Genomic DNA, 24,532 nt, shown 5'->3' on the forward strand with positions numbered 1-24,532 from the left:
ATATAATATTATATATAAATATATAATATATCAATATATAATATAATATATAAATATATAGTATATAAATAGATAATATTACATATAAATAGATAATATATATATATATATATATGTATACTATAATATAATATGTAATATATATATATGTAGAGAGAGAGAGAGAGAGAGAGAGAGAAATTATAACTATATATATAAAATATAACTATATATGTATAGTTACATAATATTCTTTGCTGGAGAGGCAGGTGCCTTCCATTACCTGGGATATTACCCCCCCTCCATTGGCTGAAATGGTTTAACCCTCCCTCGCCTTGTTTACTGGAACCCTGGACCAAACCAAAAGAGAAAGAGGGGCGTTCAAGTCCCTGGCAAGAGTCAAGGGGGCTGCAATGTTCGCCTCGGCCTGAAGAGGGCACCCGCTGCCACCTTTGGCTGCTCCCTGCTTTGCTTTGCATTGCATTGCATTTGCTTTGCTTTGCCCTGGTTGCCTTTTGCAAGAAAACTTTGCAAGGCGATGCACACACAGAGAAAGGTCTCCTTTGCGTCATGGAATAAGAAGCCCAGGAGTGTTTGACCGATGCAAAGGGAGAAAACAGGAGCAAAGCAAGCAGAAACCCAGCCGGGATCCTGTGCAAAGAGGATCAAGGGGCTAGCAGAGGGCAGGAGTGGGCCACCTGCCCTCCAGGTAAAGAGATTGCAGCATAAAGCAGGCCCAGAAGACATTGCAAGGAGGAGAAGATGATGGTGGTGATGATGGCCCTCCACCTTAGGACCCAGGGCAGAGGGCTTTTGGGGTGAAGGATTGCTCCAAATTTAATTGCTTCCCCTGCTTTTCCACCTTTGCAACATAATACTGTATCTCAAACCGGATCCAAAGAAGATACACAGTTGCAAGAAAGAAAGCCTTCAAAGAGCCCTTTGAATTTAAAGGAGGCAAGAAAAAGCCCAGATCGGGGTCAAAACCAGCTTGGGTCCATGGGTCTTGGGGTCTTGGACCCTCCCCAAAAAGAAAAGAAGGAGAGAAGAAAGACCCCAGAAAGAAAATAAAGAGGGAAGAAAACTTTCCTTTGCTGCATTTTGCAAAACAAGAATCCTACAGCTGCTTCCTTTCTCCTTTTTGGATCCTGGGCTCTTATTTATTCATAAGAAGAATCTCATTCATATATATATATATATATATATTCCCTTGCATTTGGTCCCTTTGGTTGGAAAGTTGGTGGATGTCATTTTCTTTTTTCCCTCTGGTAAGAGTTTGCTTTATTTGAAAAGGAAGGAATTAGCTTTGCGTTCCTTTCACGTTCCTTCTTTCTTTCTCCTTTTCTCTTTCTCTCTCTTTCTCAGGCTGGAGTTGTTTGGAGATGGAGGGCCAGTTTTCTTTTGGACCCTGAAGAAAAGGATCAGGAATCACAAAAGAGATCCTCATCCCTTCCTCAAAATAGGATTTTACGCTCAGTTGGAGGAACTGAATAACTTTGGAGGGTTGAGAGGTTTTAGGGGGGAAAGAGAGAGGAGAGGAGGGGGAATGTAACTTTTATTTCTCTGTATTCCCTGCCAAATATATATATATATATATAGATAGATAGATAGATATAGATATAGATAGCCCCCTTTCCATTTTCAATCCCAGAAAGAGCAGACTGACTACTTTACTTGGCTATATTTCCTTTCATACATAATTGGATTATTGTGATTGCTTTTTAAAGTGTTGTTTTAATGTTTTTTGGGTCCCAACTTGGGAGAAAGGCAGGATGATAATAATAATAATAATAATAATAATAATAATTTCTTTTCCTGGTGCCAAGGAGGAAAAAGACAAGGAGCCGGAGGTAAACTTTGTCTTCCCTCTGAGGATCAAGCAGGAGTTGTCTGGTGTGTATTTTATTTGTGTGCAAACTTGAAGCGTGACCCATAGTTTGGATTGACCTGCCGCCTTTCGATAATGTGCTTTTATTTTTCCATGAAACCCCTCCGCCCCTTTGGCGAGTTCTGAGTTTTGTCTCTGGCCCCGAAGGGATTATCCGGTCTTGCAAAACATTTTTCTATCTATAATAACACAGCAATATTTTTTCTTCTCCTCTCTTCCTTCCACTTCTCCCCTTTTCCTGAATGGCATTTTGGAAAACCAGCGCCGTTGTGTCTTAATTCACTGGACTGGATTCAAAAGAAGACGACCCTGTAGTTTTTTGTTTTAATTTATAGAGATATAAAAGAAGAAATTCCACGCATAAATCCGGCATGTGGATGTATCCCGTCACTTGAAGATTGCTAACCTGTGTGCATAATGTTTCACAAAAAGCAGATGGTTCAGGAATAACCTGTTCGCTAGGTAAAAAAAGACAGAGAGATGACAACGTTTGGGTTATCTGTGCATCTGACTGAGGCCTATATAACCTGAAAAAAAGAACCCAATGACGAAGGGTCAAAAATGTTGTTTGGCCGGCCCCAAGCACATGTCGTTCTTCCTCTAAACCTTTGGACCTCCAGACTGTGAAAATCCTGATTTTGTTCCTTTTGGGAAAGTTTGAGGAACTAGAGCATAAAGTTTCTCTAGAGGCCAAAGCGTAAGGGACATACGGCAGTTTTCTTTCTCTTTTAAGAGCTTGTCTACTAATAGGGACTTAAGTATCTTCTGAGAAGCCACCAAAGGCTCTGGAGAGGAGTCGTTTGCTACACGTACCAAGGCAGTCTTATGAGGAACAGCCATGGCTTTGAAAGCGAGGGCGCTCTACAATTTCCAGAGCGAAAACAAGGAAGAGATCAGCATTCAAGAGAATGAGGAGCTGGTGATCTTCAACGAAAACTCTCTGGATGGTTGGTTGCAAGGGACCAACAGCCGAGGAGAGACGGGACTGTTCCCCGCCTCCTACGTGGTGATCCTTCGCTCCCGATCAGCTTCCATGTATACGGATTATTCCAGCAGTCCGTCGGGATCTCCAGGGAACGGGTCGTCCTTCTCTGTCCCCCCGTCCAACGCTAGCGTCTCCCATCAGGGCAGCTTTGAGGATGATGACGACGATGACTGGGATGACTGGGACGATGGTTGTACGGTGGTTGAGGAGCCCAGGAGTGGACCCGGCACCAACGGGCACCCGTCACCCAGTTTGTCGTATCCCGGGACATACGCCTACCCAAACCATCAAGGCTACCGCCCCAAACCGTCTCTGGAGAGGCAGGACAGCATTGGTTCTTCCAAGCGGGGCAGCGTGGTAGGTAGGAACCTCAACCGGTTCTCCTGCTTCGTCCGGTCCGGGGTGGAGGCCTTCATCTTGGGAGACGTTCCCATGATGTCCAAGATCGCTGAGGCCTATTATATCGACATGGGCCCGAAGGGACCCCAGTGGAGGCCCAGCCCTCACCCGTTGATCTGCTCCGTGGAAGACCCCACCAAGCAAACCAAGTTCAAGGGCATCAAGAGTTACATCTCCTACCGGTTGACTCCTAGCAACACTAGTTCTCCTGTCTACCGGCGGTACAAGCATTTTGACTGGCTCTACAACCGCCTCCTGCACAAGTTCACCGTCATCTCTGTGCCCCACTTGCCCGAGAAGCAAGCCACAGGCCGCTTCGAGGAGGACTTCATCGAGAAGCGGAAGCGGAGGTTGATCTTGTGGATGGACCATATGACCAGCCACCCGACCCTCTCCCAGTACGAGGGCTTCCAACACTTCCTCACCTGCCGCGACGACAAGCAATGGAAGATGGGGAAGCGCCGGGCAGAAAAGGACGAGATGGTAGGCGCCAGTTTCCTCTTGACCCTCCAGATCCCGACAGAGCACCAGGATCTCCAGGACGTGGAGGACAGAGTGGACACTTTCAAGGCCTTCAGCAAGAAGATGGACGACAGCGTCCTACAGTTGACCAATGTGGCTTCCGAACTGGTGCGGAAGCATATCGGAGGTTTCCGCAAGGAGTTCCAGAAGTTGGGCAATGCTTTCCAAGCCATTAGCCAGTCCTTCCAGATGGACCCACCCTACAGCTTGGATGCCCTGAACGGTGCCATCTCGCACACAGGGAGGACCTATGAGACAGTGGGGGAGATGTTTGCTGAGCAGCCCAAGAATGACCTCTTCCTCATGTTGGACACTCTTTCCTTGTACCAAGGACTCCTCTCCAACTTCCCCGACATCATCCATCTTCAAAAAGGTAAGCACCACATACACCTGGGGTGGGCAAAGTGTGGTCCATGGAGCCTTATGTTGCCCCTGGACTCTGCTTTTGGGGTCACCAAAGCTGCCAAAAGCCACCATTTAAAATTGTTGGACTGTTTTTGGGATGATTTTTTCTATCTCCACCAAACAATATGAGGAAAACTTGGCATTTTAACTCCATTATCTTCTATCCCCTTAAAATGATCTAAAACAGGCCCAAAATAGGAGTTGCCAGTGTGGTGTAATGATTTGAGTGTTGAGCTTTGATACTGGGAGACCAAGGTTCTAATTCTGATTTGGCCATGGAAACCATTGGGTGAATTTGGGCAAGTCACACACTCTCAGCCTCAGAAGATGGCAGTGGCAAACCTCTGAACAAATCTTGCCAAGAAAACCCCATGTTAACTTTAGGGTCACCATAAGACAGAAATCACTTGAAGGTACACAACAACAACAACAACAACAATAACAACAGGGTTATACCAGTTCGGTTTTTCTTTATTTATTTCACTTAAGACACTGAAAAATATTAAGGCCAGTGAAAAGGTTTATCTTATCAGCTTCTCCAGGATGCAGATTCCTGAATTCCCTCAGCATTTGAGGAAATAGCAGGCGAAGATAAGAGATCTTATTTTTCACAATCACAAATCGTTTATTCATTTATTGTAAGTATTCAGCCTTGGAAATTAAATGTTTCAAGGGGAAGCAGTCCCTCTGCTCTCTTTTTTGGATCTAACTGATGAAAGGGGAATGACAATTCTGAAAGGAAAATTCGGTGGGAAGGGAAAACTGGACTCTATAAATCTCCTAAGGACAGGCTTTGGGTGGGAGCAGGGCACGGGTGAGAATCCAGGGCACATAAATCAAGACTTGTGGCTGGTCTTTTGGACTCATTCCCAGTGGATGTGGGCCATTTCCACCAAGGACAGAGCCTAGACAATCCTGTCTACTGAGAATTACAGTCGGCCCTCCACATTTGTGACTTTGACTTTTGCAGGAATATCTAAGTCAGTGATGGTGAACCTTTTTGAGGCTGAGTGCCCAAACTGCAACCCAGACCTCACTTATTTATTGCAAAGTGCCATGTCCCTCTGGCTTTCTAATAACAAACTCTGTGCTGGGATGATGGCACATGTGCCCACAGAGAGGGCTCTGAGTGCCATAGGTTCGCCATCACTGATCTAAGTCCTCCAGCACAACTCTGCCAGAAGTTGACCATAGAGTTGTGCTGGAGAACCTAGATGTTTCTAGAGAAAACCCTTCTCTAGGCATCTGTAGGTCCTCCAGCATGATTCTATGATCAACCTCTGGCAGATGTTGACCATAGAGTTACACTGGAGGACTTGAGGATTTTTAGAGAGGTGTTCATTTCTGTAAAATGAATAGTATTTTTTTCTAATCTGTGGTTTTTCCACATTCATGGGGTCCTTTATCCTTATTCCCAGCAAATGTGGAGGGACCACTTCTGCAGAGATCAGAGGGTTGGGGAGACATGGGATGTTTGCAAACATCCAAGATGCTCACCTTAGGTCCTGTTTCTGTGTGGGAATGGTGAGTTGTTAGTGTGGTTGAGGAATGCATCACAGCTCCAAGGAAAGAAAAAAGTAGCTTGTGGCAGAAATGTTGCCCTAGAAAAGGATCCCAAAATAGAGCGGAGCTACAGGAGAAGCCAACATGGTGTTGCGTTTTGAGCATTGGACTATGACGCTGAAGACCAGGTGTTTGGGCCTTCAACTCCCAGAAGCTCCGACCAGATTGACCAACAGGAATTCTGGGAGCTGAAGTCCAAAACATCTGGAGGACTAAAGTCTGGGACCCACTGATCTCAAGAATTTGTTCCTAGAGAAACAGAGCATGAATTAATATCAAAAGTAGCTAAGATGAGCTCTTAGGGATAAAGCACAAAAACTACCTTTGGGCAACACAGGTTGAGTCTCCCTTATCTAGATTTCCAAAATTGGGTGGCTGAGGTAGTGGCACCTTTGCTTTTTCTGGTGGTTCCATGTACACAAACTTAGTTTAGTTTCATGCACAGAATTATTAAAAACATTGTGTATGAAACAGTTGTTATTGTTGTGTGCCTTCAAGTCATTTCTGACTTATGGCAACCTTAAAGCAAACCTATCACAGGGTTTACTTGGCAAGATTTGTTCAGAGGAGATTTGCCATTGCCTTGCCCTGAGGCTGAGAGAGTGTGCCTTGCCCAGGGTCATCCAGTGGGTTTACTGTCTGAGCAGGGAATCGAACCCTGGTCTCCAAAGTCATAGTCTAACATTCAAACCATATAGGTTATTTGTATAAAATGTATATGAAACATAAATGAATTTCATGCTTTATTTATTTGTTTATTTATGGGATTTATATCCGGATTTCCCCCCAAAATGGGATTCAAGGTGGCTTAACATGGGTCCCATCTCATAGATATCTCATTATGTATATGGAAATAATCCAAATTCTGAAAAACTCCGAAATTCAAAACATGTCTCGTGCCAAGCATTGCAGATAAGGGAGACTCAACCATCCCAAGTTTTTGAGTCCTCCAGAGCTCTTAAGCAAAGCAAAATTCGGGGCCTGATGAAAAGTTCTGGAGAAGATGAAAGTCTGCACATTTTTGTGGGATTTTGATTGGCGCTGAGCATCTTCTTGCTCAACTCTGGATCTTTATTGAGAATACATATTTTTGTGGGTGTTAAGGACACAAAGTTCAGTGAAAACTGGGAGGAAGAGAGAGAAAGAAAGATTGTTGTGGCAACTGAAAGGCCAATCCATTTACTGCGGAGCATACTTTAAAGCAGGGATTCCCAAATGTTGGTTTTCTAGGTTTTGGGAATTTCAACTCCCCAAAGCCTCAGCCAGCTTAACCAATAGTCAGGAATTCTGGAAACTAAAATATCTGAAGAATGAAAGTTTGGGAACCATTTCTTTATAAATACATGGCTCATTCCATCAGATGCAGGGCATTGTCCTTTGCACCAACTTTCCCCAATCTGGAGCTTGCTAGATACATTTGACCACCGCTACCATCATCCCCAGCCGGTTTGATGACAGTTATAGTCCATATAGAAGAAAAAGAGGAAAAAGAAAAATGAGAGAGCATCCAAGAGAACATTGAAGAGAGAAATGAGAGACACATAAGATGCTGGAAAATGCTGTTTGTAGTCCAAAGTCCACCTTTAAACTAATACACCTATTTCAGCATCTCTTGTGAGAGCTGCAGCCCAACACAAGAAGCAGAGAGAGGGGAAAATGTCAGTGACTGGATCCACAGTTCATGAAACACAAGAGAGAACCTGCCTCTTGACTGGAGCTGCATCTGCACTGCAGAAATAATCCACTTTGAGACTACTTTAACAGCCTTGGCTCAATGCTGTGGAAATCTGCGAACTGTAGTTTGTAAGATATTTAGCCTTCTCTATCAGACACCACAGCAAACTGCAATTCCCAGAATGCCATAGCATTAAGCCATGGCAAATAAAGTGATGCCAACTTGGATTATTTCTGTAATGCGTATTGCCTGTGAGTCCTAAAGAAATAAAATCAAACTTTTCAGTGACTTTCTGGTTTCAGTGATTTCACTCTGGAGTCTGCCTTGCAAGTTCTTTTGGTTGACTTTCAGGTGAGCAACAGACAGTCCTAAAATAAGCCAACCTATTAAAATGCTATTTTAAACCATAGGAATAAGTGTTTTGTCGTCGCTGTGCCCCTTCGAGTCGTTTCCGAATTACGATGACTCTAAGGCGAACCTATCTCAGGGTTTTCTGAAGCTGAGAAAGTGTGACTTACCCAATAGGTTTCCATGGCCAAGTGGGGATTTGAACCCTGGTCTCCAAAGTTAAAAGTCCAATGCTCAAACTGCTGCGCTGCATTGGCTCATAGCAAATATATAGCATACCCTATTATAAGGGATCCAAAATCTTGCAGTCAGCGTGGCCGCTGGATCATGTTGGCTGTAGGATTTTGGGAGTTGTAGTCCAAACAATGCATTTCCCCAAGACCTAAATAATACATTGGTGTTTGATTGTGGCAAACCAGTGATGCGGTTCTATCGCCGGTACCTACGATGGCCACAAAAGGATGGACAAAAAGGTCTTTGGACATATAGTAATTATTTTTATAACCCTGCTTTTAAGTACAGCAAGGTAATTCAAAGGCTATTTATATCATTGTAACTGGTGGAATTAAATGCTGCTAACAAATCAACTAGTGTTTAAACACCAAGGAGACGTTTGTTCTTTTGAGTTGAGAAATGCTAGCAGGGGGAAAAAAAGCCCTACAGTTGGCTTACCATCTGTCTTCAGCAGTTCCTATTAGAGATTTTGCCAGCAGGGAGGATAGCTAGCTGTGAATTTAATACCATTTTAAGAGTCAAAGAGCTTGGAAAAGCTTTGTTTTGGGTTGTAGCTTCCAAAATTTGGCCACTGTGTGGGGTATCCTTGGAGCTGTCCTCTCACAAGGTAACTTTTCCTAGCATTTATGTTCGCATGTATGTGCCTTAGGCTGCATCCACACTGCAGAAATGATCCAGTTTGACACCGCTTTAACTGCCCTGGCTCATTGCTATGGGATCCTGGGATTTGTAGTTTGTTGTGGCACCAGAGCTCTTTTAACAGAGAAGGCTGAATATCTTTTGTTGTTGTGCACATTCAAGTCGTGACCCTAAGGCAAAGCTTATCATTGAGTTTTCTTGGCACATTTCTTTAGAGAGGGTTTGCCATTGCCATTCTTTGAAGCTGAGAAAGTATGATTTGCCCAACGCCATCCAGTGGGTTTACATGGCTGAGACAGGATTCGAACTCTGGTCTCCAGAGTCATTGTCCAGTGCTCAAACTACTATGCTGCATAATGAGATAATTTGGAAATACATTTAAGTTTGCTATACACCTTATACACAGAGCCCAACAGTTTTGAATAATTTTGTGCATGAAACAAAACTTTGTGTACACTGAACCATAAGAAAGCAAAGGGGTCACTCTCTCAGCCAACCATGGAAAAGGTTTTTGGAGCATAAATCAGATTTTATAGCTAGCAGTTCTAAAAGGAATTCTAGCCGCCACAGACAGAGAGACCAGTGGGTTTGTAGTGGGTAGAGCTGCCCTCTCTTTTTCTGTGCCAGGATTCTCCAGTCTTCTTCTTCTCGCTGGCGCATTGCCTGGATGTGGAGAGAGAAAGACCCAAAGCTTGCACAGAGACGGACCGTTCATGGGGATGGCAGAGCCAGGTTACACAGAGTGCTAGTCACAAAGAACAGCGCTGGCGTAATCCTTGGACCTGGTGCCAAGGCTTGGCGAGGGCATTGCATTCACAGCAGTGAGGCGATTTCTCAGGGCGCTGCAGAGATGGCTTTGCTGCAAACCTGTTACAGGCCTTGGCACTGGGTTCTTGTTGTTGTTGTGTGCCTTCAAGTCATTTCCAACTAAGGTGAATAGGATTCGAACCCTGATCTCCAGAGTCCTGGTCCAACACTCAAACCGTTACACTGTGTTGGCTCCTAATTTTCTTTGTTGATTGTTGTTGTTGTGTGCTGTCAAGTAGTTTCCGACTTATGGCGACCCTAAGGTGAAGCTGTCATGGGGTTTTCATGGCACATTTCTTCAGAGAGGGTTTGCCATTGCCATCCTCTGAGGCTGAGAGAATGTGACTTGAGCTAGGTCACCCAGTGGGTTTACATGACCGAGCCAGGATTCGAACCCTGATCTAGTCCGAAACTCAAACCACTATGCCATGTTGACTGTGGGAGCTTGGCCTTTGGACCAAGGATAATTTGGGAATCTATTGTCCCAGGTAGGTCAGATGCTCTGATTCGGGAGATCATGCAAACCTTGATGCTGTTGGACTGCAGCTCCTATCAGCCTTAGGTGGCACAATTAGAGTTGTGGGATGCCCATAGTTCAGTTCAACAACAATCTGGAAGGCTATACAATCCTTATCCCTGCTTTAATCATCTTTATATATAGTCTGAGTTGCAACGTTTAATTGATTAATCCCTTAGATGTCGACGGTGCCGTCCCATCCGTGTTTTCTCAGCACAGGGATACAAATCTGTGCAGTTTAATCAAATTAAATATGTAATCAAATTAAGTTCGTAATTTTGTTTTAAGCAGGCTTACAATATGGAATCGCTCCCCCAGAGAGGCTTCTTATCGGGATGTTTATTGCTTTACTTTTAAAACTTGTCCATCCTTTTGAAATAATTTTGGGCTGTTTTAAATGAGTTGATTTTAATTTTATTTTTAAATTGCATTTGTTGGGTTTTAACGGATTTCTTTTGTGAGCTGCTTATCATAAAGGATGGAACTATAACAGTTCAAGGGGCATCAAACTATAATAAATGTGTTCTTTTGAAACTCCTCTGAGTATTCCTTGCCTAAGGAAACTGTACGAAATGTACTTTGTTGATTGTTGTTATGTGCCTTCAAGTCATTTCCAACTTATGGGGACCCTAAGGTCAACCTATCATGAGGTTTTCTTGGAAAGATTTGTTCAGAGGAGGTTTGGCATTGCTGTCCCCTGAGGCTGAGAGAGTGTGACTTATCCTACTAGAGATGCCCCTTCCTCACCACCACTCCCTCTGTGTCGTGTCTTTCTAGATTGTAAGCCTGAGGGCAGGGAACCGTCCAATTAAAAAGATTGTATGTACAGCGCTGTGTAAATTTACAGCGCTTTATAAATAAAGGTTAATAATAATAACAACAACAACAACAACAACAACTTGCCTTAAGTCACCCAATGGGTTTCATGGCTGATCCAGGAATCGAACCCTGATCTCCAGAGTCATAGTCCAACACTCAAACTTCTATGCCATGCTGGCTCTCTATGAAATTCACTAAGTCTTCCTTATCAGGAATGTCAAAATCTGAAATACCCCCAAACCCAAAACTTTTTTCATGGGTGGCCAAGATAGTGACCTCTTTGTTTTCTGATGGTTTAGTGTACTCACAATAATTAACAACATTGTATAAAATAACCTTCAGGCTATGGGTATAGGGTGTATATGAAACACAAATACATATAGCATATACACAATGAGATATCTTGGAGATGTTTTGAACCAGAAGTGTTTGGGATTTTGGATTCCCCTCCTCCCCCAGATTTTGGAATACTTGGCTATACATAATGACCAATCTTGGAGATGGGTAAAGAAGCATCATGCATATACGTTATAGTTTGTTGTGGGTTTTTCAGGCTATGTGGCCATGTTCTAGATGAATTTATTCCTGACGTTTCGCTGGTATCTGTGGCTGGCATCTTCAGAGAACATGGCATTCTCAGAGGAGATGGCATTCTCTGAAGATGCCAGCCACAGATGCTGGTGAAACGTCAGGAATAAACTTTTCTTGAACATGGCCGCATAGCCTGAAAAACCCACAAAAAACTATGGATGCCGGCCATGAAAGCCTTCAACTTCACATATATACATTTATGTAACATCTCCAAGATATCTCATTATGTAGATCCATGTACTGTACTCCAAAATCTTTTGGGGGGGGGGGAAATCCCAAACACTGCTGGCCCAAAACACTTCTGCCTCGACCGTGAATTTTGTGTTTAAACTGGGGTCCCATCTCCAAGATATCTCATTAAATAAAATCCAAAAATCCAGAGTCCCAAACACTTTTGGTTCCAAGCATTTCGGATAAAGAAGCCACAACCTGTACCATGCGTGGTACAATTTTTCCCCCCAATGGACTTCCTTATGACTCGCTGCAACTCTATATGGCTCTATTGTTCATCTGTCTCTATGGCGATGGGATGACGCATGAGGCACACCTCTGGCTTAAAGGTGGGGTTTGGAGTAACTTGATGCTCTCTCTCCCTTTTATGAATCAGTGCAGATGGAACTGCAAACTCCGTCTTGTCTTTGTATAAAAAGTGGAGATGGAGGACATGGACAGGCAGGTATATGAAAGATGGTATTGGGCAGAGGATGTAAGAAAGTTTGGAGGCCATATCTGTGATTGCACAGATTCCTGTGCTTCAAGATGTAACTCTTGCAATCTCCCAGCTAATATAAACTGGCCGTGCAGCCTGGGAAAGCTCTTTATTCAATTGGTTCTGTACCACCCACAAAAACTGAGGCTTGCACATATTCAAGCCCCATAGGCTTGAATGGGGTGCGTGCCCATGTGCGCACCTGTGCATGGGCATGCCCCATTAAAAATAGCAGAGATTGTCCCTCCACGGATTTCCAGGGTCGCGGAATTGAGATCCGTAAGTTAGCAGACATTTGATTTTCCTGAATGTTGTCTTCTGCCCTAGTGAAGCTTGCTCTGGACTTGGTGCTTGCTATCTGCTCTAGGAATTTATTCACTGCTTTGACTGCCATGACTCTCTCCTACAGAGTCCTGAGATTTGTAGCTTGGTGATATACTAGAGAGCTCTAGTGCCTCATCTGCCATGACTCTGTCCTGCAGAATCCTGGGATTTGTAGGTAGAAGAGGCATGAGTGATTGAGTGATATAATGCTATATATTTCACTACCGCATTGTATTTAATGGGACTTGAGCATCCACGGATTTTGGTATCCACGGGGGTCCTGGAACCAAACTCCAGTGGATAGCAAGGGAACCGCTGTAGTGTTTCCGAGTAGCTTTGTAGCCAGTACCTGGTTAAAGGATTATAACGTCAGGGCAGTTGCATGAGGAGATAAACTCTTAGATCCTGTTTACATGCCAGGCAAGGTTGAAAGAAGAGGAGAAGTACAGTGGGAGGACAAGACGCTGAAGCTGCATCACACATTGTTTAAAAGTGGCTCAGGTGACAAGGGTGGCTTTGTTGTTGCCATCGTTGGGTGCCTTTGAGTCGTTTCTGACTTCTGGTGACCCTAAAGCGTACCCATCCCAGGATTTTCTTGGCAAGATTTGTTCAGAGGAGGGTTGCCACTGAATTCCCCTGAGGCTGAGAAAGTGTGACTTTCCCAAAGTTGTCCAGTGGGTTTCATGGCTCAGCGGGGATTTGAACCCTGGTCTCCAGTGTCGATGTCCAACACTCAAACCACACAATGAGATATCCTGGAGATTTGTCTAAACAAACAACAAAAAAACCCATTTATATTTCCTCCACACATTATACACATAGCCTGAAGGCAATTTTATACAATATTGCACACACACACACACACACACACACACAGATTTGGCCCTCCATTTTCACAAGGGATCCATTCCGGACCTCTCTACCCCCCGCAAAAATGGAGGTTCACACATATTCAAGCCTCATAGACTTGAATGGGACGCTCCCCCCATGCATGCAGTCTGGGGTGCGCGGTGGGTGTGCGCACCATTGAAAATAATCAGCCCCCATGGATTTTCGAGGTTGCGGATCTCAAATCTGTGAGTTAGAAGGAGCTACTGTATATACTGTATTTCATACAACACTCAGTCCACTACCCCATGCTGGATCTGACAAGGGTGGCAGGAGGGAATATTTTCCATACTGCGCCATCCCCTGTCTGTCGTCTGGGTTGCCCCATCCTTGTCGAAAAATGGCAAGGAAGCATCACCAGGCTTTGCAAAATCTTACACAATCCCTCCTCCGTCTAGACATTTTATTTTTTGACATTCGGCCGTTTATTTTGGAAAGGAGCGTCCTTGTTCTTCTGCTTGGCTGGCCAAGTTGGGATTTCAGAAGCAAATTAAGCTTGTCTACATAGTGATTTTGGGACCCGGCGAATGTACATGCCTTCCAGTGATGGGCCTGTTATTCATTAAAAGACCAACTGACAAAATCTCTGTGCAGCCATGGCTTCGAGAGGTAAAGCAATGAGAAGAAATAATAAAATTATATATATCCATCCATCCTTCAGGATGCTGGAAGATTAGACTTTTATTAGCTAGAAAGCCTGACATGTTTTGGCCTTCTTAGGAGACTATGGTAAAAATATTGCAAGAGGACAATGCATCTGTACATACATTGGGACATTTATTGCATTGGAACATATATTATTATTTTTTATAGCCTATCCACTTCAAATCAAAACTGTTATGGACATTTTTGAGCCAGGAATTCCAAAGACCATTACTAGCAGAATGAAAGCATATAAATAAAGCCTGAAGTTTTTAAATATCTTATTGGCAGATGGTAGAAAATATAAATAACGTTCATGGACACTCGCACACACACATAGATATCTGGATGGAAAGGACTGTCTGAAGTCTAAGAGAGGTTTTATAAGTCTGGGAGATAGCTTTGTCATTTCAATTTTAATTGCAAAATCCATTCCACTTCATGTTTCAGCAGAGCTTTCCTTCTCTTTTGCCCAAAACTCTAAGGTCCGTTGCAAAGTAGTCTTAAAGGGGCTTCATAACATTGCCAAAAATGTGCATTATTTGCACACCTATTTAAAATGTAGACTTTGACCGGGATTGGAGCATGTGGGTCCCCAAATGTGGTTTGACTGCATCTCCCAGCATTCATCACCATCAGCTACGATGGCTGGGGCTGCTGGGAGCTGCAGTTACAACAGCATAGGATTCCCACACATTATTTATTTGTTTATTTGTGGTATTTATACTCCGCACTTCAGTCCTAAAGGCTCTCAGAGTGGCTTATTATTATTATTATTATTATTATTATTATTATTATCTATATCCAATTATTATCTAAATCCAATTGCAGTATAGTACTCTAAAATCCTAGCTAGAGAAAACCAACACAATGGATTGCTGAATGGAAACTAAACATGTCATTTGTCTAATTATGATGTCATCATTATGATATCCTTATGATACCATTATGTTCATCATCATCATCATCATCATCATCATCTTTTCTTATATCCCACCTTTCTCCCAATATAGGGACTCAAGGAGGCGAACAAGTATAAAGCAATACAATTTAAAACAATATGAAATATTAAAATACATAAATATATTATTTTTAAAAAATTAAACAATGTTACCGACTAAAACAAGTTATAAATTAAAATATAATATATTAAAATACAAACCATTAAAATTTGAATAGCCCAGCATAAGTCGAGGGCAGGTTTTGGGGCCAGAATTATGGATTTTGATATGACCCATGGATAAGTCGAGGGCAAAATTTAGGGCCATGCAACAAAGGATGAAGCAAAGGAAAACAATGCCAAAAGACTTACAAAACTACAGAAGGCATAACTATTTGTGCTCATAATAAAAACTGGATTGATGAGAGAATAGAGGGAAGTCAGTGCTTCCAGGACAGATTACTCTCTTGCTTTTTACTAGGGGATGGTTCTCATATATAATCTATATATATATGTATGTCCTGGAAGCACTGACTTCCCTCTATTCTATATATATGTCAAAGTACAATACTTACATTGACCCATGGATAAATCAACTCAGGTTTTTGGGGTCACTTTTTTGACTAAAATTTCTAGACATACATGAGTATATACCGTGTGTGTGTGTGTGTGTGTGTTCATATATATATAACAGAAACATTTGGAGGGTGTACAGACCCAGAATGAGTACAAAGTGCCCTGAGAAAACAGAGCAGCTAATTAATTATAGACATGGAAGTACACTTCAGATTAGACCGGTCTCAAGAGCGGATGACCTGGATTCTGTGCTCTGACAATGTCATTCCTCTGTTTCTCTCTTGTGTGCGCATTTGCACACATACACACTCAGAACAGATGCAATTTTACACATGAGTAAGTCCAGTGTGCAAAGGAGGGGGGGTCGTAGAAGGATTTCGTGGGGAAAGCCAAGCAGTCTGTTTGCAGTGACAGCTCGGTGCATTAAGTGGTCCGTCTGAATTATTTATTGCTTTCATAAAAAACTAGGTTGTTCCTTCATTTGCATTAGTGGGGGTGTCAGTTGAATCTTTAGGATTCATGGCTGTGTTTTCCCTGGGTTCAATTCTTAAGATCTCAAGAAAAGTTGAACAGAATGAGACCGTTGCAATGGGCCCATACAGACAGGCCAAAATAAAGCTGCTTCAGGTCACTTTGGAGCTATTGCTGTTTAAATGATGCATGCGTCCGAAGAGGCCGGAAGCCATACCAAAGCCATGCTCCAGTCCTAAGTACTGGAGCGCAGCTTTGGTGCAACTTCTGACCTCTTAAAATGTGTGTGTCATTTAAATAGCATACCTCCAAAGAGACCCGAAGCAGCTTTATTTTGACCTGTCTGTTCGGGCCCAATGTTACTTGCTGCAGCCTGTCGCCAGTGATATATGCAGGGTTCCCAGAGTGAAAACCAGAGACAGCACTTGTAACTTTGTAGAAGAAGGAATTTCTGCAAGTGTTGGTAGTTGAGTGACAAGCACACTTGCTGATTTTGCAGTCTTCTGCTGTTGTCATGTGCGCTCATGTTGTTTTTGATTTATGGCTACCCACCTATTGTGGTATGGTTTGTTCTGAGGGGGGTTTGCCATTGCCTTCCTCGGAGGCTGAGAGAGTGTGGATTGCCCAGGGTCACCCAGTGGGTTTCCATTTTGTTGTCCCCCTTCAAGTCCTTTCGGACTATTATGTGGTTTTCGTGGCAAGATTGTGCAGAAGAAGTTGCCTTCCTCTGAACGTGAAAGAGAATGTGACTTGTGTGGTGTTATTGGTTGAGTGTTGGATTAGATTATATCACTCAATAAATTAAATGAAGAGAAATAGCAGGATCTACTAGTACCTTTGAGAGTGACTTATTTTCACACAAGTTTTTTGTGGACTTCATCCCACTTCTTCAAATACAGCAATAATTTATGCTATAGGTATTTAAGTTGTTATTAACATGTACTTTTGAATGCTTTGTGTGTTGTGGGAGATCAGAGAAACATCACATTTGACATCCCCCAATTTCTTTCAAGGAGCTGACGGAAATGTGTATTAAGCATCCATGCAAGGTAGATTAGGCTGAGAAATAGTAACTGGCCCAAGAGAAGCCTGGAAGGTTCATAATGGGATTCATTGGATCTCTAATCATAGTCAAATATTCTAACCAGGGTTTGGAAATATTACTTTTTAAAAATGTATCTCCCAGAATATTTACACCATGGCCCTACCATGCTGAAGGATTCTGGGCAGTTCAAAAAAGTAACTTTTCTAAGCTCTAGCAGAGGGCATACGTTAAGGTCCTTGCAGACAAAACTGATTCGCAGCTGGCTGAAGCCAAACAAGAGCAAGGCATAGAAATTTTGCAATTCTTAGCTTCCAAAACAGAGACAAATAAGCGAGAAATCAGTAAGCGGTCAAAGCCACTGCAAACATCATGCTAATCATTACTGCACCGGAATGTGAAACATGGGACCAGAGAATGCTAGCATCTCTGACTAAGTCTTTATTTTAGTGTAAGATAAGAATGTGTCAGGATCGGATAAGAAGGATGAACACCAGACATGTTTTATGGCCGTTGAACTTGACTGTTTGTTATTTGGCACTTTAGACTTTTTTCAAAAATCAGCATTTTTGCAGATTTTAGGGGCTTTGAACGGGGATGCTTACTCCTCGCTCTCAATGTACTTTATATCCCCCCCCCCAAATGGGTATTTTTGCAAATCCTAGGGGCTTTGCATTGCTATGCTTACTCCCCCCTCTCAATGCTTCCATTTTTGCCACTATTTCTGTTGGCACTTACCACACACCAACTTCAGTATTAGAAAAAGCAATGAAGATACATCACATCCGTATGCAGTTGTCCCTTGGTATCTGCTGGGGTTTGGTGCCAGGACCCCCCGTGGATCCCAAAATCCATGGTCACCCAAGTCCCGTTAAATACAATGGCATAGTAAAATGGTGCCCCTGATATAAAATGGCAAAACCGAGGTTTGCAATTTGGAACAACTTGAAGGCACAGAACAACGATGGTGCGTAAAATTTATACTGCAAAACTCCAATGTTGGTTCTAGATCAGTGGTTCTCAACCTTTCTAATGTCGCGATCCTTTGATAGAGTTCCTCATGTAGTGGTGACCCCCAACAGATAGAGGAGAGGTGTCTCGGTTCTTAAGACCATTGTAAATATGTGTTTTCTGATGGTCATAGGTGACACATATGAAAGGGTCATTTGACCCCCAAATAGGTTGCGACCCACAGGTTGAGAATGGCTGTTCTATGTCTTTGATTCCACATATTGCTGCAGGGAAAATGTCCACCATTTTGATTTCTCTCTCTCTCCTTGCTTTCAGGGGCTTTTGCCAAGGTGAAGGAGAGCCAGCGGATGAGCGACGAAGGGAAGATGGACCAGGACGAGGCGGATGGGATCCGGAAGCGTTGCCGCGTGGTGGGTTTTGCCTTGCAGGCGGAAATGAACCACTTCCATGAGCGGCGGGTATCGGACTTCAAGAAGATGATGCAGTCTTACCTCAGGCAGCAGATCATCTTTTATCAGAGGGTCAGCCAGCAATTGGAGAAGACTTTAAAGATGTATGACAACCTCTAGCATCCCTTGAGGGGTGGTGCTCCATTTGCCTTGTCTGTCCTTTGAACTGAGCTGAGTCTAAAAGAAAGAACTCACTCCCAGCCCCAAATTCAGGATTATTAGCTGTGAGCTCTTACACTCTGAACATGGGGAGTGTACCTTAATGTTTGACATCCAGGCCTATCTTTGTAGGGTTGTAGAAGCTGCCATGGGAACATGTAGATCTGCTCTGGTTTATAGTCTGAACTTGAATACAGTCAGACGTGACGAACCTATTTTGGGGATAGGGTTCAGCTTCTTGGAAGGCTTCTTGAAAGCTGAAGAGTAAAACCCAGAGTGGATATATTACCTTGAAGTACAACCTGGAGTGAAAACCCCTGTCTGCTGCTGAGGGTTGGGGCTTCAGAAATGGGGTGTCTCCCAATGTAAGGTAGAGCATCCAGGGTTTTCTTTTAAAGGCATACCAAGATTACAACACTGAGCAAATAATAATAATAATAATCAAGGGACGGTTCTTGCCCTAGCGACCTGACCACACATTGAAACATCAGCATATAGTCCCAAGGATGCCAAGCCAAGAAATGGGATATGAGTGACATTTTGGGAAGTAGGACTTTCTTCTGCTTCAAGACAGGGTCTTCCGATTTCCCCAGTTACACTGTTTACAGAGAGATGGGAAAGTGATCTCTCGTAGAAAACAAACAGAACATTTCTTGCGATTGGGATTTCCCCTCCTTCTTCTCAGGCTTGATTTTCTAGAATTACACCATCCAAATCGAAGAGGTTATAATTCCTGCTTCCCCCTCCCACAAATAAATGAAATCAGGATTGTTTTGCACAGTTTCAGCGCTTTCTGGAAGGACTGTAATAACTTTAAAAACAAAAACAGGAAAGAAAGCAGAAGGGAGGCAGGAGGGGTTGGATTTAAATGTTGGCACACCAAAATGGTTCTTTTAGGGAACTCACACACACAGACACACAAAAGGTATTGATCTCTTTGTAAGTGGTTGGGTGTTTGTTTTGTTTTTTAAAAAATTGCACATAGAGGTAACTGTTGAAGAATAATAATTATTTTTTTGTATTCCGAAATCAAAACAACACTTGGAAACGGCACTTGTGTCTTTGACTTGGTTTGTTTTCTGAAGGACTTGGGGGTTTGGTTGTGGATGAGGTTCTTTGCTGCTTTTTGAACGAGTTGTGAATGTTTTTTTGGAAGCTGTCGTGAATGTGAAATGGGGCACAAACGACAGGAATGTGGAGTTTCAAACACATCAGTGTTATGCGTTGCCTTGACAAGCAGAAGCGGCAAAGAAAAGATCCCCGTTCAAGTATAATTCTCCCCTGAACACACTATCAATTCGTCCTTTCATCTTCAAAGAAGCCTGGGTTTGACTCATATTTGGGCTAATTGTATTCATGGGAAGTGGGAAGGAGAGACTGTCATCTTTTTTGAGCTCAAGGGTGGGGAACCTCTTTCAACTTGAAGGTTACATTCAATTTCTGGGGAAGATTATGGCTATGTCTACATGAGCGAAAGTCCCATCCTCATCCCAATGCCAGTGCTGCCCATTTGCATCATGCATAGCGACTTCCGGTGTAATGTGGCAACTTCTGGGTCATCCCTGTTAACCCAACTTTGCTCTGGAGTTGGCGAAGCCAGGGAAAACACTGGTGTTTCCCCCAAATCCTGGGTTAGTGTACAGTTTTGTGGCATGCAATGGATTGGACCCAAGTGTCGCACCATCTCGCTTCCCCATGTTGTGCAGCACAGGGAAAGGGGATCCCCTGTTCCCAGAGCCACCGCTGCTGCTTCTGCAGGAGCTTTGTGGATAAGCTGCCTGGCACACTGACACTTCTTTTGAGTGTGGGCTCACCCATGCGACCTATGAGAAGGGAGGTAGAGGGATCCCTAATGACATGGCTGGATCCCCCGAAGACTGGTTCTGGAGGCCCTAGCCATGTTATTGGAGGTCCTTCTACCCTCTCTTATTGTTGGTTTGCATGGGCAAGCCTACCCTCAGGAGAAGTGGTGACGCACAAGGTGGCCTGTCCATGGAGCTTCTGCAGTTATGGAAGTGGTGGCTCTGGAGACAGGAAATTGGCCAGCCATGCCAATGGTTGCACCACCACACCAGATGTGGCTACCATCTTGGTCAATCTGGGGCTGTTTCCGGAGCATAATGCTGTGGACTGGCATTGGACTTAAGCCAGTGCAGATAGGTCCTTTGAGCCAAATTTTGTGGGTTGGTGGAGCCAAACACAAAAGGAGTGGTGCCAAAAAGACCAGCAAATTTTGGCTCATGAGCTCTCCAATTTTGGTCCATCAGATATTTTGGACCTGAGCTCCTAGAAGTCCAAATAAGCATAACCAATGGATAGCCATTCTGGGAGCTGAAATCCATAATATCTGTTCCTCATGGTTCTATTTTGTAAGCTGTGGTCCCCCCAAATGTAACTTTCCCCATCTGTTTTTTGAAGTGTCAAGTCCTCATGGCTATACTTTGGAGCTGCGGTTCCCTGAAGATAACTTTTCCAAGCTGTTTTGGAGTGTCTATTCCTTATGGTTATGCTTTGGGAGTGGTGGTTTCCGAAAGGTAACTTTCCCAAGCTCTTTTGAAGCATTTGATCCTCAGTTATACTTTGGGAGCTGTCACTCTCAGAAGGTAACCTTCCCAAGCTATTTTAAAGTATCTAGTCCTCATGTTTTGTTAACCTTGTTTTAACCAGCAGATTCAAAGCTATCCATCCAGGGTAATGGTGGAGATTCAGGAACGGGAACCAAAAAGCACTTCTGGAGGGGTGTGTGTATCTGTATGTGGATCATGACCTCTTCTTCCCTTTTGTTGTTGTGTTTCTTCAAGCAACATTGCAAAGGAAGGGATTCTGGGAAAGCAGCTGGAGAGTGGCCCATCCTTGCCCTAATATAAATTGTTTTCCTCCTTCAGTTGGTCAGTCGGTGGATGGGGAGCCTAGGGGGATAAAGGAGCAGTTACTGTCAACACCCGCTGGGTAATAAATTGGCCCAGTGCGTGGGCTTTGTTTTCACAGGGAAATGTTGAGAATAAATTAAAAGCACAGAAAGGAAACCAGGCCTGGCTTGGACTCACTCCAAAGTGTCATTATAAACCAGAAGTCAGTGGCTAGCCTTGTGAAAAACATACAGTGACCGGAAGAACCGACAGCGAAATTTGCTTATTTATGCAATGCAATTTCCATACCATTTTCATAAACCACGCAGGACTGACACATACCTACGCCACATTATGCGGGCTCTGAAAACATTGGCCTATTGGACCATGTTGTTGCTATCGTGTGCCTTCTTGGGTCATTTTTGACTTATGGTGACCTTAAGGCAAACCTATCATGGGGCTTTATTGGCAAGATTTCTTCAGGGGAGATTTGCCATTGCCTTCTTTTGGCCAAGAGAGTGTGACTTGCTCAAGTTCACCCAGTGGGTTTCCAAGTCTGGATAGGGTTTTAACGCTGGTCTCTAGAGTGATAACCACTCAAACCACTACGCCATGCTGGCCATACCTTTGAACATTTGACAGATTTAAAACTAGGAACAATATCAGAGTGGAGCAAAAGTTACTAACAAGGAAAAAGACACAAGCTAGGAGGAGCTGCAGCAGTTTGCTTTTGCCTGAGCCAACTGGGAAGGGTGAGATGTCTCCCCATCCTCTCCTCACCTCTCCTCTCCCGATCCACTGAGTTCAATTGGGCACAAACTATTTTTGCATTTTGAACTCAGCTTGCAGCAACTGATGTAAGCCAAGGATAAAGAGGAAGGTGGGAGAAGGAGAGAAAAATAGAATGGTTTAAAACTGTCTGGAAAAGTGGGATGGCAAAGGATTAATGAGAAAAATCAGGGCAATTGGAGGGTATGTTGACTCAGAACAAAAGAGGTGCCAGAAGTGACCAAATGCAGGTTTTGTTTTGACTCACGCTCCTTGTTTTGGATCATGTCACCATTTCTGACTGCATACATTTGAACTTTTTATATAACCATTAGCACTAAACATGTGGAAGTTATTTTTTGGGGTGGGACCACAACTCCCATGAGGAGTAGAAACTTTTTTAAAAGCTTGAAAAGGTTACTATTGAAGATCTCAATTTCTGAGGATTACATACTAAAGAAACTCACTTTGGGACAGTTACTTTTGGGAACACTAGCTCCTAGAATGTAAATGGTGAGGACTAGACATTTTAAAAAGCAGCATGAAAATGTTATCCTTTGGGGTGAGTAGAAACTTAAACACAGCTTGGAAATTTTACTTTCTGCAACCACTAAACAGGATCAGCCCTGGTTAGTACTTGGATGGGAGACTGCCAATGAATACCAGATGCTGTAGGCTACATTTTGCAAGTAACTGACAAAACCACCTCTGAGTATTCCTTCCCTGAGAAAATCCTATGAAATTCATGGGGTCACCATAAATTGACACACGACTTGAAGGCACATGCACACACCTGTGAGGACTAAACATCTAAAAAGCTTGGGGAAGTTACTTTTTGGAACCATAGTTCCTAGTATGTAACCATGAAGACTGGACAATTAAAATACTGGACAATACTGGGAGCTGTGGTCCCCAAAGGTCACTTTTCCAAGCTCTGCTTCCTAGTCCCAAAACAAGGTTGCACCAAGACGGGTTAATGGTTTGCTTGCGTCCTGGATGATGATGAGGCGCATGGTTTGGGATGCAGTTCGTCCCAGGGAGACCAGAGGAAGTTTTATTTTGCCTCTGCTGCATGTTGACCGCAGATGTTCCAAAACCACATTTTCTTCAGCATTTTTCTGCTCTGATGGAATACGCTGGACCCTTCTGTTTGCAAAGAGAGACGCAGGGAGGAAGAAGCTTCTTGTTGCCAGCAAGAGAAAGCGAAACAATAAAAAGACTATCATCCTGGGTGTAGCCCTTAGTGATGCTTTCATGGGCCTGCTGCGAAATGGGGGTGCGAGGATGCTGCACTAGGGGCCCTTTCACACTGTTGTTTTGTGCCTTCAAGTCGTTATGGCGACCCTCATATAAAATGGAAAAATCAAGGTTTGCTATTTAGAATTTATATATATTTTTGGAATCGTGGATGCTTGAATCTGTGGATAAAAAGTCCATGGATAAGGAGGGCCGACTGTCATAGGAGCATGGGGGATAGAAGCTTCACAGTCTACTAGGTGTTACTGAATGGACTTTTGGACCATCAATGGTTTGGATTCTATCCAATAATTTAAGCATCAGTTTGATATTGTCATAAAATGTGGCACATTCCAAGCTGTGTCACCTTTTGTTATTGTGTTGTCGTTGTTGTTGTTAACCATCCTCAATCTCTACTCATGGTGACCCAGGGACAAGGGACACAGACTCAATATTGCAACCGAAACAAATTGAACGGTTGATTCATGCATACCAATCAATACAGTAATAGAAATTGTACTGGGCACTTAATGGCTAGACGGCAATGTCAGAGAAAATCTGTTCAAACCAGGCAGATTAATAAACAAGGCAAGGCAACCTGACTAAAGCAATGATACTCAAACCCAGCCCAACATGAAGAACAGGAGTTTGAATCAGAGTAATTGACAAAGCAACTATGGAGAAAGCAAGCTGTAACGTTGTTTGTGTTCTCGTGTGCCTTCAAGTCATTTCTGATTTACAGCAACCGTAAGGTGAACCTATCCTAGGGTTTTCCAGGCAAGATTTCCCCAGAGAGGGTTTGCGATGGCATTCCTTTGAGGCTGAGAGAGTGTGATTTACACAAAGTCACACATGGGGGGTGTGCCAGTGACTGAGTGGGGATTCAAACTCAGATCTCCCAGAGCCCAACACTCAAACCACTGCACCATACTGGTTCTTTGTTGTTGTATCAATACAAGTATATCAACCAGGAGAAGACTATGCTGAAAGCACCAGGTCCTGTTCTTGAAAGCTAAGCATATTCAGGCTTGGTTGGTTCTTGAAAGGGAGACCACTGGGAATACAAGGTGTTATAGGTAATATTTCAAAGGAAGCCAGTGGAATTCCTCTTCTATGTATGCTTTGCCTAAGAAAAC

The 24,532-nt window shown here is 43.3% G+C and overlaps 1 protein-coding gene across 2 annotated transcripts; it reads left to right on the forward strand.

Moving 5' to 3' along the window:
* Positions 1 to 492: 492 nt before the first annotated feature.
* Positions 493 to 19,596, forward strand: SNX33 (sorting nexin 33). Of its 2 annotated transcripts, XM_042475492.1 has the most exons (4): positions 493 to 1,247; positions 1,806 to 1,872; positions 2,130 to 4,146; positions 18,251 to 19,596. In XM_042475492.1, exons 3-4 carry the CDS (start codon positions 2,706 to 2,708, stop codon positions 18,502 to 18,504), a joined length of 1,695 nt encoding a protein of 564 aa, XP_042331426.1. In that variant the 5' UTR covers positions 493 to 1,247; positions 1,806 to 1,872; positions 2,130 to 2,705; the 3' UTR covers positions 18,505 to 19,596. The 2 variants fall into 2 exon arrangements, with proteins under 2 accessions (XP_042331426.1, XP_042331425.1); XM_042475491.1 differs by lacking the exon at positions 1,806 to 1,872.
* Positions 19,597 to 24,532: the final 4,936 nt, after the last annotated feature.

Source organism: Sceloporus undulatus, chromosome 6, assembly GCF_019175285.1.
Source record: "Sceloporus undulatus isolate JIND9_A2432 ecotype Alabama chromosome 6, SceUnd_v1.1, whole genome shotgun sequence".
Taxonomy (NCBI): domain Eukaryota; kingdom Metazoa; phylum Chordata; class Lepidosauria; order Squamata; family Phrynosomatidae; genus Sceloporus; species Sceloporus undulatus.

What these genes read in the sequence shown, in the direction of transcription:
- SNX33 (XM_042475492.1), top strand. Translation starts at nt 2,706, where the DNA reads ATGGCTTTGAAAGCGAGGGCGCTCTACAATTTCCAGAGCGAAAACAAG. An exon ending in CATCATCCATCTTCAAAAAG is followed by an intron (nt 4,147 to 18,250) that starts GTAAGCACCACA and finishes CCTTGCTTTCAG; the next exon opens with GGGCTTTTGCCAAGGTGAAG.